We start from the raw sequence: 12,688 nt of genomic DNA on the forward strand, positions 1-12,688 counted from the left end.
AGGGAGAGGGAGAGGGAGAGGGAGAGGGAGAGGGAGAGAGAGAATATGAATATGAATGTTTAGACAGGTTTTTACTATCTCACTATCTAGCCCTATATGGCCTGGAGTATGCAGATTACAGTGGCCTCAAACTCAGAGATATTCTTTTGTGTGTGTGTGTGTGTGTGTGTGTGTGTGTGTGTGTGTGTGTGTGTGTGTGTGTTATGTTTTGGAGACAGGGTTTCTCTGTGGAGCCCTAGCAGTCCTAGGACTTGCTCTGTTATCTAGGCTGGCCTCATCCTCAGAGATCCACCTGCCCCTGCCTCCAGAGTACTAGTGTTAAAGGTGTGTCCACCCTTCTCAGACCCACCTTGCCTCTGCTTCCCAAGCAGTGTAATTAAAGGTGCACACCAACACACCCAACTCAACAACGAAGTTTCTTAGTCTATAGAATATTTCCTTTATAAAGTGTGTTTGTAGCTTCTATTTCCAGAGGAAATAAAATCCCTTGGTCTGACTATATTTAGTTACCTGGAGGAATTATGATAAGTTGTTCCCTGTCATCCCCATCCAAGAATTTGGTAATGAGCCAACTTTATCCACTGATAAGCAAATGGTAAGAGAAGCCATATACAATGGATAAAAGTCAGTTCTCTGCTTATGTCATTTCAGAAGGCAGGAGATGTTGCAGGGTTAGAAATACTTCGGCAAAGCTTTTGAATGAAATGTGACGGAAACTGTAACTTAGCCTCTAGCAATAACGTTTAAGAAAGGAGACAACAGGCAGATGGCCAGCACAGAGCCTAGAGGTCTTCAGTGGAGCCAAGGACAGGATGTGGCAGTGTCTTTCCAGTTCTGTTCACCAGCGACTAACACCTAATCCTCAAGAGACATGCCAACAATGGGTTCTGGTTCCTTTCTCTGAGACAAAACCGCCTGTCTTAAGTTAATAAGGAAGAAATGTTTGCTAAATGACCCTTTATTGTCTTTTATAGAGACCTACCTCTATCCAGGACAAAAACCACCAAGAAATATCTTAGAAGGAGGAGGAGGAAGAAGAGGAGGAGCAGCAGCAGCAGGCAGCAGGTATCAGAGAAAGAATCATCCCATATCAAAAATAGGTTGCTTACCTTTAGAACAGAGAACAGAGAGACTAAATGCCAACAAGAAAATGAGAAAAGCAAACATAAACATGGCTTAGCTAATGACCTTTGCTATTAGGCCAAGGGTGGGTAATTTGCAGAAATTAAATGTTAGAATCCCACCACATTGTGGGATCCTTACCTATAGTGTGTTAGACAAGAGATACTAACTAGCCATTGGTAATGAATGAACAAACTGTAAGACTTTGCCAAGGCACTAACTCACCTTGTATGTTTCCACATCTACTGGAAAGATCACAATCTTTACAGTTAGCGTTTTTTCCTTGTGCTCTTTAGCAAATGCAAAAACTTCCTCAAACATTATCTGCGCTGCTGTATTCTTCTCCAAATCAATCATTCCTGTCCCGAGAGCAGGAAAGGAAATGGAATTTATATCTGGTTTAAGGCATTTTTCCAGACAGGACTTCATTGCATCTTTCAATGTCTGTAAGATAAATACAAGTTTGAGATAAATACAACCTTTGAAACAAAAATAAGACTTCACTTACCCTTCAGCTGTGCTCAGAATTCACCATGCCAACCTGCTTATTTAGTTTTAGGATAGCCTGGACTACAGAGGTTCAGACTAGTCTTAGCTATACAGTGCCACCCTGCACAGAACATGGGTGTGCCCATGCATCCTTAGAGGGCTGCTAAGACCTCACTCCACAAAAACTTACTATAGCTATAAACTACATAGTGGGAAACATAAGGCTGAGAAACTGAGGCAACTGAATGCTACTCATGGCATTTGAGCACTGTGATCTCTCCCAGTTATATAGCCTTGATCAACTCCCTAGCTCAGGGAGTCAGTCAAGCATCAGTGTGCCACTCACCCGCCACTTCCAGGTTAACAAAGAGTTCCTGATAGTTTAATGAAAGAGATGAGAAGAAAGCAATATCCCTTTAATATTATTACGATCCACTGTGTAGCTTCTCCTGGAGAAGTGCCAATAGTTTGGGCTGACTCAGATTTCCATCAACTTTTTTTTTTTTTTTTGTGGTTTTTCGAGACATAGTTTCTCGGTATAGCCCTGGCTGTCCTGGAACTCACTCTGTAGACCAGGCTGGCCTCAAACTCAGAAATCCACCTGCCTCTGCCTCCCAAGTGCTGGGATTAAAGGCGTGCACCACCACTGCCCGGCCAACTTCTCTTTTTTCATCTTTTAAGATCAGGTCTCACTACATAGCTCTGGCGAGTCTAAAACTCACTATTAGAGTAGGTGGCCTCAAAGTTGTAGAGATCTGCCTACCTCTGCCTCCCAAGTGCTGGGATTATATGGGATTACCCTGCTAATTAAGGTTGAAGTTGGGGGGACAGCTCTTCTGAACTAGGGACAAAATGGGGGATTCCCTTTACCAGCAGGGCTTCCTCTTTCCTGACCTTGTCTAGGAGCCCGAATTCCACATTCTCTACCTGAGGGAGGCGCAGTAGTCCTTGATGAATCTACAAGTTCAACTTCCTCTTTTCCAGATAAGAACCCAGCCAGCCACCTGGGATTCCTGGAATGCCTCTCCATGCAAAGAGAGCATTCATACAATTTTAAACTCCAATTATTTTCATGTCCCTATAAACTCCTTTCCCAGCCTCCAAAGTTCCTATACAGCCCTGGTTCACTGAGTTAAGTGTATGTGTACAAGCCCACCCTAAATAAACATAAGTACACAAGTCAAGACTGTCTTAAGAGAGCTGTTTCATTAAGATTGACAGAGAAGGCCTTTGCCTAAAAGAGTTATGTAACACTAAGACCTTCAGAGGGCCCTCCCCGCACCCTACCCACTCATTCCCAGCTGGACCAGAATCCTGCATAACCCCACCCATATTGAACTCCAGCTCATCCTTCCAGCCTGGTGTGCATAGTCTGAAGGCTCTGAGAGGGAGGAAGCAGAGGACACGGAACCACAGCTGACCCCCAAAACACATACCACAGCTGCCACTCAATGTGGGCACAGCCAGCTGACATATACAATGGGAATTTTTAAAAAGCAGGCCACATCCCAGGCTAATTTTCCATAAACTTTTCAATATTACACTGGATTGCTATATAGGCAGGAAGATTGTCTGTGGAAGAACCTTGGAAAGATGAAGCATAAAGAATAAGTGGAGATCCAATCTAGATTACAGAACTAAGAGGACAAGACATGGCACAGGTTAAAAAAAGAAGAAGAAGATACACAATCCAAAAAAGATACAAGTGTAATGGTTTACAATCCTGGCACTCAGGAAGCCCATGCAAGAAGACTGTCATGAGTTTTAGGTTAGCCTGGACTACAGAGTTTCAGGCTAGCCTGGGTTATACATTGAGACCTCATCTCCAAAACACAAAAAATAACCAAGAGTGGTGGCATATACCTTTAACCCCAACACTCAGGAAGCAGAAACAGGTCAATCTGTGAGTTCAAGGCCAGCCTGGTCTACATAGTGAGTTCCAGATAGCCAGAACTATGTAGAGAGAAACACTATTGAGAGGCCAAACCTACTCTATTTTGGGATCAGCCTCCACCTTCAAGAAAGAAAGCCTGAGAACCTGACCTGCAGCTGAACCCCAGCTGCACCCAAGTACCAGGAAGGAGCCACGGCTTGTCCTTGGCCAGTTACTCCCTAGCTACTTCCTAGCAACAGTTAATCAAAGATTAGTCTGATTGTTTCAGATGTACGTTCAGACCGTTTGTGATTATATACCATCTTGCTTCAGAGCACCCATCTGTTGGCTTGTAGACATTCTATTCTATGTTTGACAGACTGGACACTCCCTCCCTCACCCCATCACTTGCTTCAATTTTCCTATAAGAATCTGTCCTGCTGACGGTTTGAGGCTGCTCCACCTTCCGGTCCTGCTGTGTCAGAGTTGAGTTAGAGGAGAGCCAGGCCCAAGCTTGTAAAAAAGAGACCCTAATGCTATCAGAGACGGCTCCTTGGTGGTCTTTTGGGGCTCTCCATATATATGGAGAGAGAGAAGGCACATTGGGATTAAGCATTTCTCTACATCTGCATGGACTACCTCTATTCACTAATTTTCTTGTTTTATGGGAGTCGGAAGAAACTGTAGTAGCTTTGAGTCCAACTCCTGTGAAAGGAAATATGGAGAAGCTGAATCCCCTGCCCCACTGTGGAAGGACAGAGCAGATCATTGTGTATTATAGAGCAAACTGTGTACAGACTAAAGGGTTCTGGGTTTCCGTGCCCACGTGCAGTGTGCTCACTTAAGACCTTTCAAATCAAACCTTAGAGAACTTGGGGTAACGATACTCGCTCAGCCTTTCAGCCAGTCATAGGCATGTTTCAAAAAAGGAAACACATCTGTAGTGGTTTGAATATGTTTGGTCCAGGGAGTGACACTATTAGGAGGTGTGGCCTTGTTAGAGTGGGTGTGGCTTTGTTGCAGGAAGTGTGTCACTGTGGAGATGGGCAATGAGATCCTCCTCTTAGCGGCTTGCAAGCCGCTCTTCTACCTGTCTTTGCATCAAAATATAGAACTTTCTGCTCCTCCAGCTTGATGTCTGCCTGGATGCTGCCATGTTCCTGCCTTGATGATAATGGACTGAAGCTCTGAACCTTCAAGCCAGCTCTAATTAAATGTTGTCCTTTATAGGAGTTGTCTCTTCACAGCAATGGAGACCCTAAGACACCATCTAACAATTTTTGATAAACATAATCAAGCAATGGAAATTTATCAAAATGTTTAGATTGTTTAAGTATACACATTTAGGATTATTTTGAACTTACCCAGTGTTTATGGATGTTGGAACACCATGCCACATGGAACACATACCGACAGGACAATTTAAATCCTTTTGTGACCCGTACCACTTGATAATCTGGGGACAGGTAAAACTTGTCAAGTTCCCTTTCCATTTCAAGCCCAGCTTGTTTAAGAATCGACTGTGCCACGCATCCTGTTTTAAAATCCTTCATGTATCCGGAATTAACAATTACATCTGTCTGAAAAGGGAAGAAAACACAGGATTCAATGTTAAATCCCTCCTTCTAAAATGACCAATTTGTACATCCCTAAAAGTTTAGAAAAATAATTTTTGAATATTCCAAATCCAAAGATTGGTTTTGAAATAGAGACATATTTCTGAGAGAATTCATTTCATTGCTATGAGGCTGTTTGACCCTTTTTTGAAGTTATGCACTTATATAAAAGATATTGTCATTACTGTCACTTTTTGTTGAATTATACTTAATATATTTCAAGCTTCTGATCATTCCTTCTGACTTCTTTTGTTTTAAAGACTCTATTTTCAGGCTGAAGAGCTGGCTCAGTGGTTAAGAGCAATAGTTGTGATAACTGTTCTTTTTTTTTTAAATAATTTATTTATTTATTTATTTATTTTTGAACATGAAATGCTTTTTTATAGCATGTTTTACAAGGGGAGGGGGTAAGAGGGGCCAGGTGGTGGAAAAGTACAAAATCTTCTTGGCCTCTGCCTTGAAACATGTCATGGTCTATACGGTACACTGTCTTGAATTATGATCTACCTGCTGTTCTTCAGAAGATATGGTACACTGCTTGAGTTATGGTCTCCCTGCTATTCTTAAGAAGATATGGTACACTGCTTTGAGTCTATCTGCAGTTGCCAAGCAGGATCTTGCAGTTGCCAAGCTTCATTGTGCAGGTGGGGAAAGGTAGGGGGTGAAGGTAAGGGCGAGGGTCCTGGCTTCTGGCATCTCCCCCTTCTCTGTTTAGTTAGAGAAGGCGTCTTATGATCAATCCCAACTATGTGAATTTTGAATTTGGATGTCTAATTATGGGGGGTCTTAGACAAGTTCACAACCCCAAAACACTGATGTGAGACGAGTCACATCGATGGTCGAAGGCTTTAGGCTGTCGACGATGGGCAACGTCAAGGGACCCTGAGGTGGGTGAAAGGAGAGTGAGAGCCCTGTCTTAGGCCATGTAGGCTGCACCCACTCCCAGCACCACGCACTCCTTTTCAGCTGCATTGGGTGGGCCCCTGGGAAGTGGACCTACAATAATCCCGTCATTGGGCTAACTCACAGCCATCCTAGTCCCTTGTAAATGTTCAATTTACCAACCATTTGTCAGTTTGGGGGTGATAACTGTTCTTGCAGAGGACCTGGGTTCACTTCCCAGCCATCATATGGAAGCTGGTAACTGTGAGTAACTCTACTTCCAGGGGGTCTGAAGTCCTCTTCTCAGCTCTGCTGTCACCAGGCATTGATTTGGTGGCAAACACACATGCAGACAAGACACTTATATTTATAAACTACTAAAGTAAAATTTAAAAAGAGATTTTATTTTCAGTCTGTGTGTATGTCTCTGTATGGGTTGGCACACATGAGTGTAGCACCTGCAAAATCCCAAAGCGGGTGTCAGATCCAGAAGCTGGAGTTAAAGAGAGTTGGGAGCTGCCCGATTTGCAGAGTTGAGACAAAACTCGGGTCCTCTGATAGAACAGTCACACTCTCAGCAGCTGAGCCTTCTCTCCAGCCTCTTTTGTTGGTTGGTTCTTTCCTTTGTTTTATTTTAGGAACAATATCTCACCTTGTTTGTTTTGATTTTGAGACGGTGTCTCCTGTAGCCTGAATGACCCCAGACATTCCAAATAGCTGAAGATGACCTTAAATTCCTGATCCTCTTGCTTCTACCTGCTCACGTTAGGATTACAGGTTTATGGGTTCTAGGGACTAAACCCAAGGCTTCCTGCTACTGCTAAGCAAGTATTCTCTACCCACTGAATTGCATCCTCCAGCCCTTCTATCTTTTTACTTGAATGCCTGTCTTTTTTTTTTTTTTTTTTTTTTTTTGCAACTGGTTCTCGCTCTGTATTCCAGATTTACCTTGAGGCATACCCATCTCTTCAGAGCTAAAATTGCCAGCATACAGAGTCTACCCATCCAGCTATTATGTTGTTTCCTCAGTGCTAAGAATTGAACCCAGGACCTTGCACATGCCAAGCAAACATTCTACCACTGAGCCAATCCCCAGCCCATGGTTGTTTTCGAGACACATCCATACAGCTTTCATTCTCTGCCTTATCTCTGTCACTTCCTGCTGTTTCTGTGTAAGTTGTGTGGTAACAAAGAATGAAGTATCTTAGGAACTTTAGGAACAGAAGACATCTCATGTCTTCATGTCCTCATATACAAAGTTAAAGGAAGTATAAACAAGGCAAAAGGACTTTAGTGAAACAGAGCTTTCTTTCTTTATGGGTCACCAGATACACTTATCCAACTGTTCTCCAAGCAGCCACTTAACCAGTTTATCTTCAGCAGCTATTCTCAACCAGCGGGTCATGACCCCTTTGGAGGTGTCAAATGACCCTTTCTCAGGGGCCACCTAAGACAGATATTTACATTATGAGCCATAACAGTAACAAAATTACAGTTATGAAGTAGCAACAAAAGTAAGTTTAAGGTGGGGGGAGTCACCACAACATGAGGAGCCGAATTAAAGGGCCACAGCTTTAGGAAGACTGAGAACCACTGATCTCGAGAAACAGTACACATAGGCACCAATTACATTTCTTACTACTTTATCCTTTAACGCTGAGAGCAGTGCTAAAGGGAGCTGTATTCATGCAGCTTTAGTATTGTGGCGATTTGAATATTCTTGTCCCAAAGGGGGTGGTCTGTTAGGAGGTGTGGCCTTGTTGAAGGAAGTGTGTCACTGGGTTGAGCTTTGAGACCTTCCTCTTAGCTGCCAGGAAGACAGTTTTCTCTAGACTGCCTTTGGATCAAGATATAGAACTTTAGCCGGGCAGTGGTGGCACATGCCTTTGATCCTAGCACTTGGGAGGCAGAGGCAGGCGGATTTCTGAGTTCGAGGCCAGCCTGGTCTACAGAGTGAGTTCCAGGACAGCCAGGACTACACAGAGAAACCTTGTCTCAAAAAAAAAAAAATGTAGAACTTTAGGCTCCTCCAGTCTCATGCCTGCCTGGATGCTGCCATGCTTCCTGCCATGATGATAATGGACTGAACCTCTAAAACTGAAAGCCAGCCCCAATTAAGTGTTTGCCTTTTTAAGAGTTGCCTTGGTCATGGTGTCTCTTCATAGCAATGGAAACCCTAACAAAGCAAGTACCAAAATTCTTATCATCCTTCAAAGGAAACTTAAGCACGTATATGGATTTTGTTTGTTTTGTTACAGGGTGTCAGTCACTATGTCGTCTTGGCTGGCTTACAACTTGATTTGTAGACCAGGCTGGCCTCAAATTTAGATCAAGTCTTCTGTTAGCATTCTGTCTAAACTCCACCCCCACAGTTACTTGGCAACAGCCAGGTAGGCCTGGCCTATTATAAAAGGGGCTGCTTGCCCCCTCCTCTCTCTCTCTCTCTTGCTCTTGCTTTCTTGATCTCTTGATCCCTCTGTCCCCTCACTCCTTCTCCCTTCCCTTCCCCTCTCTCCACATGTTCATAGCCAGCCTCTACTTTTCTACTCTTACCCTCTCTCTCTACCTCTCTCTGCCTCTACTACCCTCTTAACTCCCCTCCCCATGACCTGAATAAACTCTATTCTATACTATACCAGTGTGTGGCTGGTCCCTCAGGGGGAAGGGATGCCTCTGCACCGGCCCGCTGAGACATCCCCTTCCCCCATACCTCTCCACACACCTACAGAATATACTTTCTTTATCTCTTTATCTTTTTATAAATGCGTCATCTACCTCTGTCTCTGGGGTGTTGGCTTCTAGGCATTTGCCAAAGTACTCCATTTATCATGGATATTAATGGTTTACCCTGAAAGAGCAATCTGAATTTGCCATTGGGGGGCACTGGCACCCTTCCGAAGATGTAAGGTTCCTCATGCTGCTGACGACAAATGAAGACAATAAAATCTGGTAAAAGGATGTTATTCAGTAACGCTTCTGCTTTAATGTTAAACACCACACTAACAACTCCTCAGACAGTTCATTTCATGGAGTCTCCTCAGCCTTCCTCGTAGGCTGAAAGTGCTACTCTCACTGACAGTTAATTCTAATTTGATTGTGGTCACAGGACACACCAATGATTCCAAAAGTAAATAGGTAAATAAATAAAATGATTACTTTAAACTTCAGTGGGTCTAGCTAATCTCACCATTTCTTGTCTGTGGATTCTGTCTCTCTGACCAAGTCACTCAAGCCTCCCTGAAAGCTTGTTCCTCCTGCTAGTTCACACCTCCCACAACCTGAGATCAGCCTGCTTCCCTCAGGGCAGGGAATCAAACCCACACTTAAACAAGCATTCTGCCACCAAGCATACCAGCCCGTGAGTGCTTTTTTTGTTTGTTTGTTTGTTTGTTTGTTTGTTTCTGAGACCGGGTTTCTCTGTGTAGTCCTGGCTGTCCTGGAACTCAGTCTGTAGACCAGACTGGCCTTGAACTCAGAAATCTGCCTGCCTCTGCCTCCCAAGTGCTGGGATTAAAGGCGTGTGCCACCAATGCCTGGCGCCATGGGTGCTTTTAGAGGGGCGTCAGTAGGGCTTTCTTCTCTGCCCTGTCACCATTCACTACCTCTGTGAATATGCTACTCTAATCACAAATGTATATACTCTTGGGTTTCGTTTTGTTTTCAGATTTTTGAAACAGGGTTTCATATAGCCAGAGGTGGTTTCCTCAAATTCAAGGAGCTGGGAATGACCTTGTATCCCTGATCCCTGGGCGTCCACCTCAAACTACTGTGATTACAAGGGCGAGCTACCATGCCCAGCCGTATTCCTAAGTACTGCTTTTGTTTACTATTATTGATAGATTGCTTCAGCAATGCTGAATGATTTGTTTCCCCAATGAGATATTGCCAAATAAAGTGTTTTTTTTTAAAGATTAAAAATAGGAAAGAACTAGAGAAATAAGTAACTCAGCTAGTAAAGTACTTTAAAGTACTTGCCAGAAATCATGTGAAAAAAGCCAGATGTGGTGACAAGCACTCATGACCCCAGCCAAGCCAGAGGAGGCCAACACAACAAGTTCCCTAAGGCTGGCTGGCCAATTAGGCACAGCCCACCTGACAAGTTCCAGACCAATGAGAAACTCTTTCTCAAAAAAAAAGAAGGGTGGACAGTACTTTAGGAAGACAACCAAGGTTAACCCCTGGCCCCTCCATACCTGTGCACAGGTGTGCTAACCCCACCCCCACCTCCAAGCATGCATAGACCCACAAGTATACACCTACCAACACACACATATAGATACATATACATACTCACACACATATATACACACTTCCATACATACACACATATACACATACACATGCTTATGCACACACATACTAAATTCATGCATTCATGCATTCATTCATTCAGTCCTTTTGGTGGTAGCCTTTAATCCCAGCTTGGGAGCAGAAGAGGCAAGTAGAACTCTGTGAGTTCAAGACCAGCTTGATCTATATATACCAAGTTCCAGGTTAGCCAAAGCTCTATAGAGACCTTGCCTCAAAAAAGTAAAAACAAAAATCTAGTGCTGGAGGCTGAGGCAGGAGGATCACGAGTCTTGGGTGACATAGTAGAAAACAAAGCCTGTTTCAAAAACAGCAAAGAAATAAGAGCTGGCTTAAGTTCTCTGGGATCAAAGAGTATTCCAATTGCTTCTGGTTCCAAGGAATCAGAGCCTAACCATTTTAACTCCCATAAGACAATGTACCACACACTACGGTAACCGTCTCTTGGATAATGATTCAGCTTTTAGATGTTTAAATGCTGTTGTTACGTGTTTTAAAGGAAGGACTGGAGGCTGAACGAAAGCCATCGAGTTAGGATTAATGAAGCTGGTCTCTAATCCAGATGGCCTAGCCCCGACGTTCACACTCTCTAATCCCCGAAAGATGCATCTAACACTCTTCCACTTTAAGCATCTTAGTAATTATCCAGTAATTCCAGGGCTCCCCTCCGTCAGTGCCAAGGAATAAAAACAAAAACTTACTGTTTGCAGTTCAATGCGGCCTTGGACAATCTGGAGAGTGAGGCCCTGGCCTATGTGAAGAGTCACACTGGAAGAAGGGTTAGTTTCTGGACTCTCCCAAGAGCTCAGCTCCTTTCCTAGGATGCTTTCTGAGGCAGATTTAAAGGACTCAACAGTGGGGTCCTCATTGCTCACCAGATGAATCTCTCTCAAACTACTGCTCATTTGCTCGTCTTGGAAATAAAGCCAGATAGTTTCTAAAATTATACATGTACACAAATCCAGAGGAAACTGGAAAATTCCAGAGCTCAGGGCTGGAATTGCTACTGTCTGAATGTCAACTTTGGTAACGTAGTTTAGAATGTTCCTAATGGCAAGTTTCAGTAATTCGACAGCTGTCTGGCTGTTCACTTCTGTCCACCGAGGTCCAACCGCGTGGATAATCAAATGGCAAGGAAGCCTTCCCGCTCCGGTGACAGCGATTCCACCAACCGGAACTTTACCATAGGTGGCAATCAATCTTTTGCTTTCTTCTTGGATTTCAAAGCCACCAGCTTTCACTAAGCTTCCGGCCAGACCACCTCCATGCAAAAGGTCTTCATTGGCTGCGTTCACCACAGCATCAACAACATGTCTGGTGAGGTCATCCTTCCAGACAGATAACTCTATCCCAGGGGTCAGTGTCCTTCTGAAGACCCTCTGAGCAGGAGAGCTGCTTTCTGCTAGAGTCGGACAGCTCAGGGTAGAGACACAGCCAAACTTACTCTGGAGGACATCACATAGCTGGCTCTCCTTGCTTTTTAAAATTTCAAAGACGTTGTGTTTAATGGGGATTCGCTGTTGTCCAAGAGAGTCGTCGGCTAGTAAAGGAGATCAAGACAAAACAAGAAAGAAATGAGCACTGGCTCCTTTGAAAAGGATGTGGTTCCTTTCGACACTAGAAGACTGCGCTTCTTACTTGGAAAGAGAGATAACTTCCGCTACCTCCCTTACCGACACTGCTTTTCCCCACTACATGGAATCAGGCCAAAGATATCTAAGGGTCTTAGACAAAAAGTCACTTGAAAAGGTCTCAGCCTTGTGTGTGGCATTTAGTTAGCAGTCCCTAAACGAGAAAACAAGAATGTCTTGAATGTCTGTAAAAGACACACATACTTAAATGACGTAACTGTGCGTCAGGAATAAGGAAGCTGTGGTCATAACTTCTCTGCTTTTATTTTTTTAAAGGTTTATTTATTATATTTATGTGAGTATACTGCAACTATATTTAGACACACCAGAAGAGGGTGTCAGATCCTATTACAGATGGTTGTGAGCCACCTTGTGGTTGCTGGGAATTGAACTCAGGACCTCTGGAAGAACTGTCAGTGCTCTTAACCTCTGAGCCATCTCTCTAACACTTCTCTGCTTTTCTTAATGTCTTAGTTTAAGTTTGCTTAGAAACAAATCTTGAGAAAAGACTTTTGAGTGTAAGTATTTGAAAAGTTGATTCTAGAAAACACCAGGGGTTAAAATTAAGGAGAGAAAGTAAGAAACTAAGACAACAATAGCCGGGCAGTGGTGGCACATGCCTTTAATCCCAGCACTTGGAAGGCAGAGGGAGGTGGATTTCTGAGTTCGAGGCCAACCTGGTCTACAGAGTGAGTTCCAGGACAGCCAGGGCTACACAGAGAGACTGTCTTAAAAAAACCAAAAAAAAAAAAAAGAAGAAAAAGAAA

At 43.6% G+C, this 12,688-nt stretch overlaps 1 protein-coding gene across 3 annotated transcripts in view; it reads right to left on the reverse strand.

Annotated features, from left to right (window-relative positions):
- Parp9 (poly(ADP-ribose) polymerase family member 9) overlaps window positions 1-12,688 on the reverse strand; it is a 38,081-nt gene that overhangs the window by 18,639 nt on the left and 6,754 nt on the right. For all 3 annotated transcript variants that reach the window (XM_028752294.1, XM_028752293.1, XM_028752295.1), the window contains 3 exons: window positions 10,992-11,830; window positions 4,849-5,064; window positions 1,348-1,566 (listed from right to left, as the gene is read on the reverse strand). In XM_028752294.1, coding sequence (XP_028608127.1) covers window positions 1,348-1,566; window positions 4,849-5,064; window positions 10,992-11,830 — 1,274 coding nt within the window. The remainder of the gene's footprint in view (window positions 1-1,347; window positions 1,567-4,848; window positions 5,065-10,991; window positions 11,831-12,688) is intronic.

This window comes from Grammomys surdaster, unplaced genomic scaffold, assembly GCF_004785775.1.
Source record: "Grammomys surdaster isolate TR1022 unplaced genomic scaffold, NIH_TR_1.0 125889, whole genome shotgun sequence".
Classification (NCBI taxonomy): Eukaryota; Metazoa; Chordata; class Mammalia; order Rodentia; family Muridae; genus Grammomys; species Grammomys surdaster.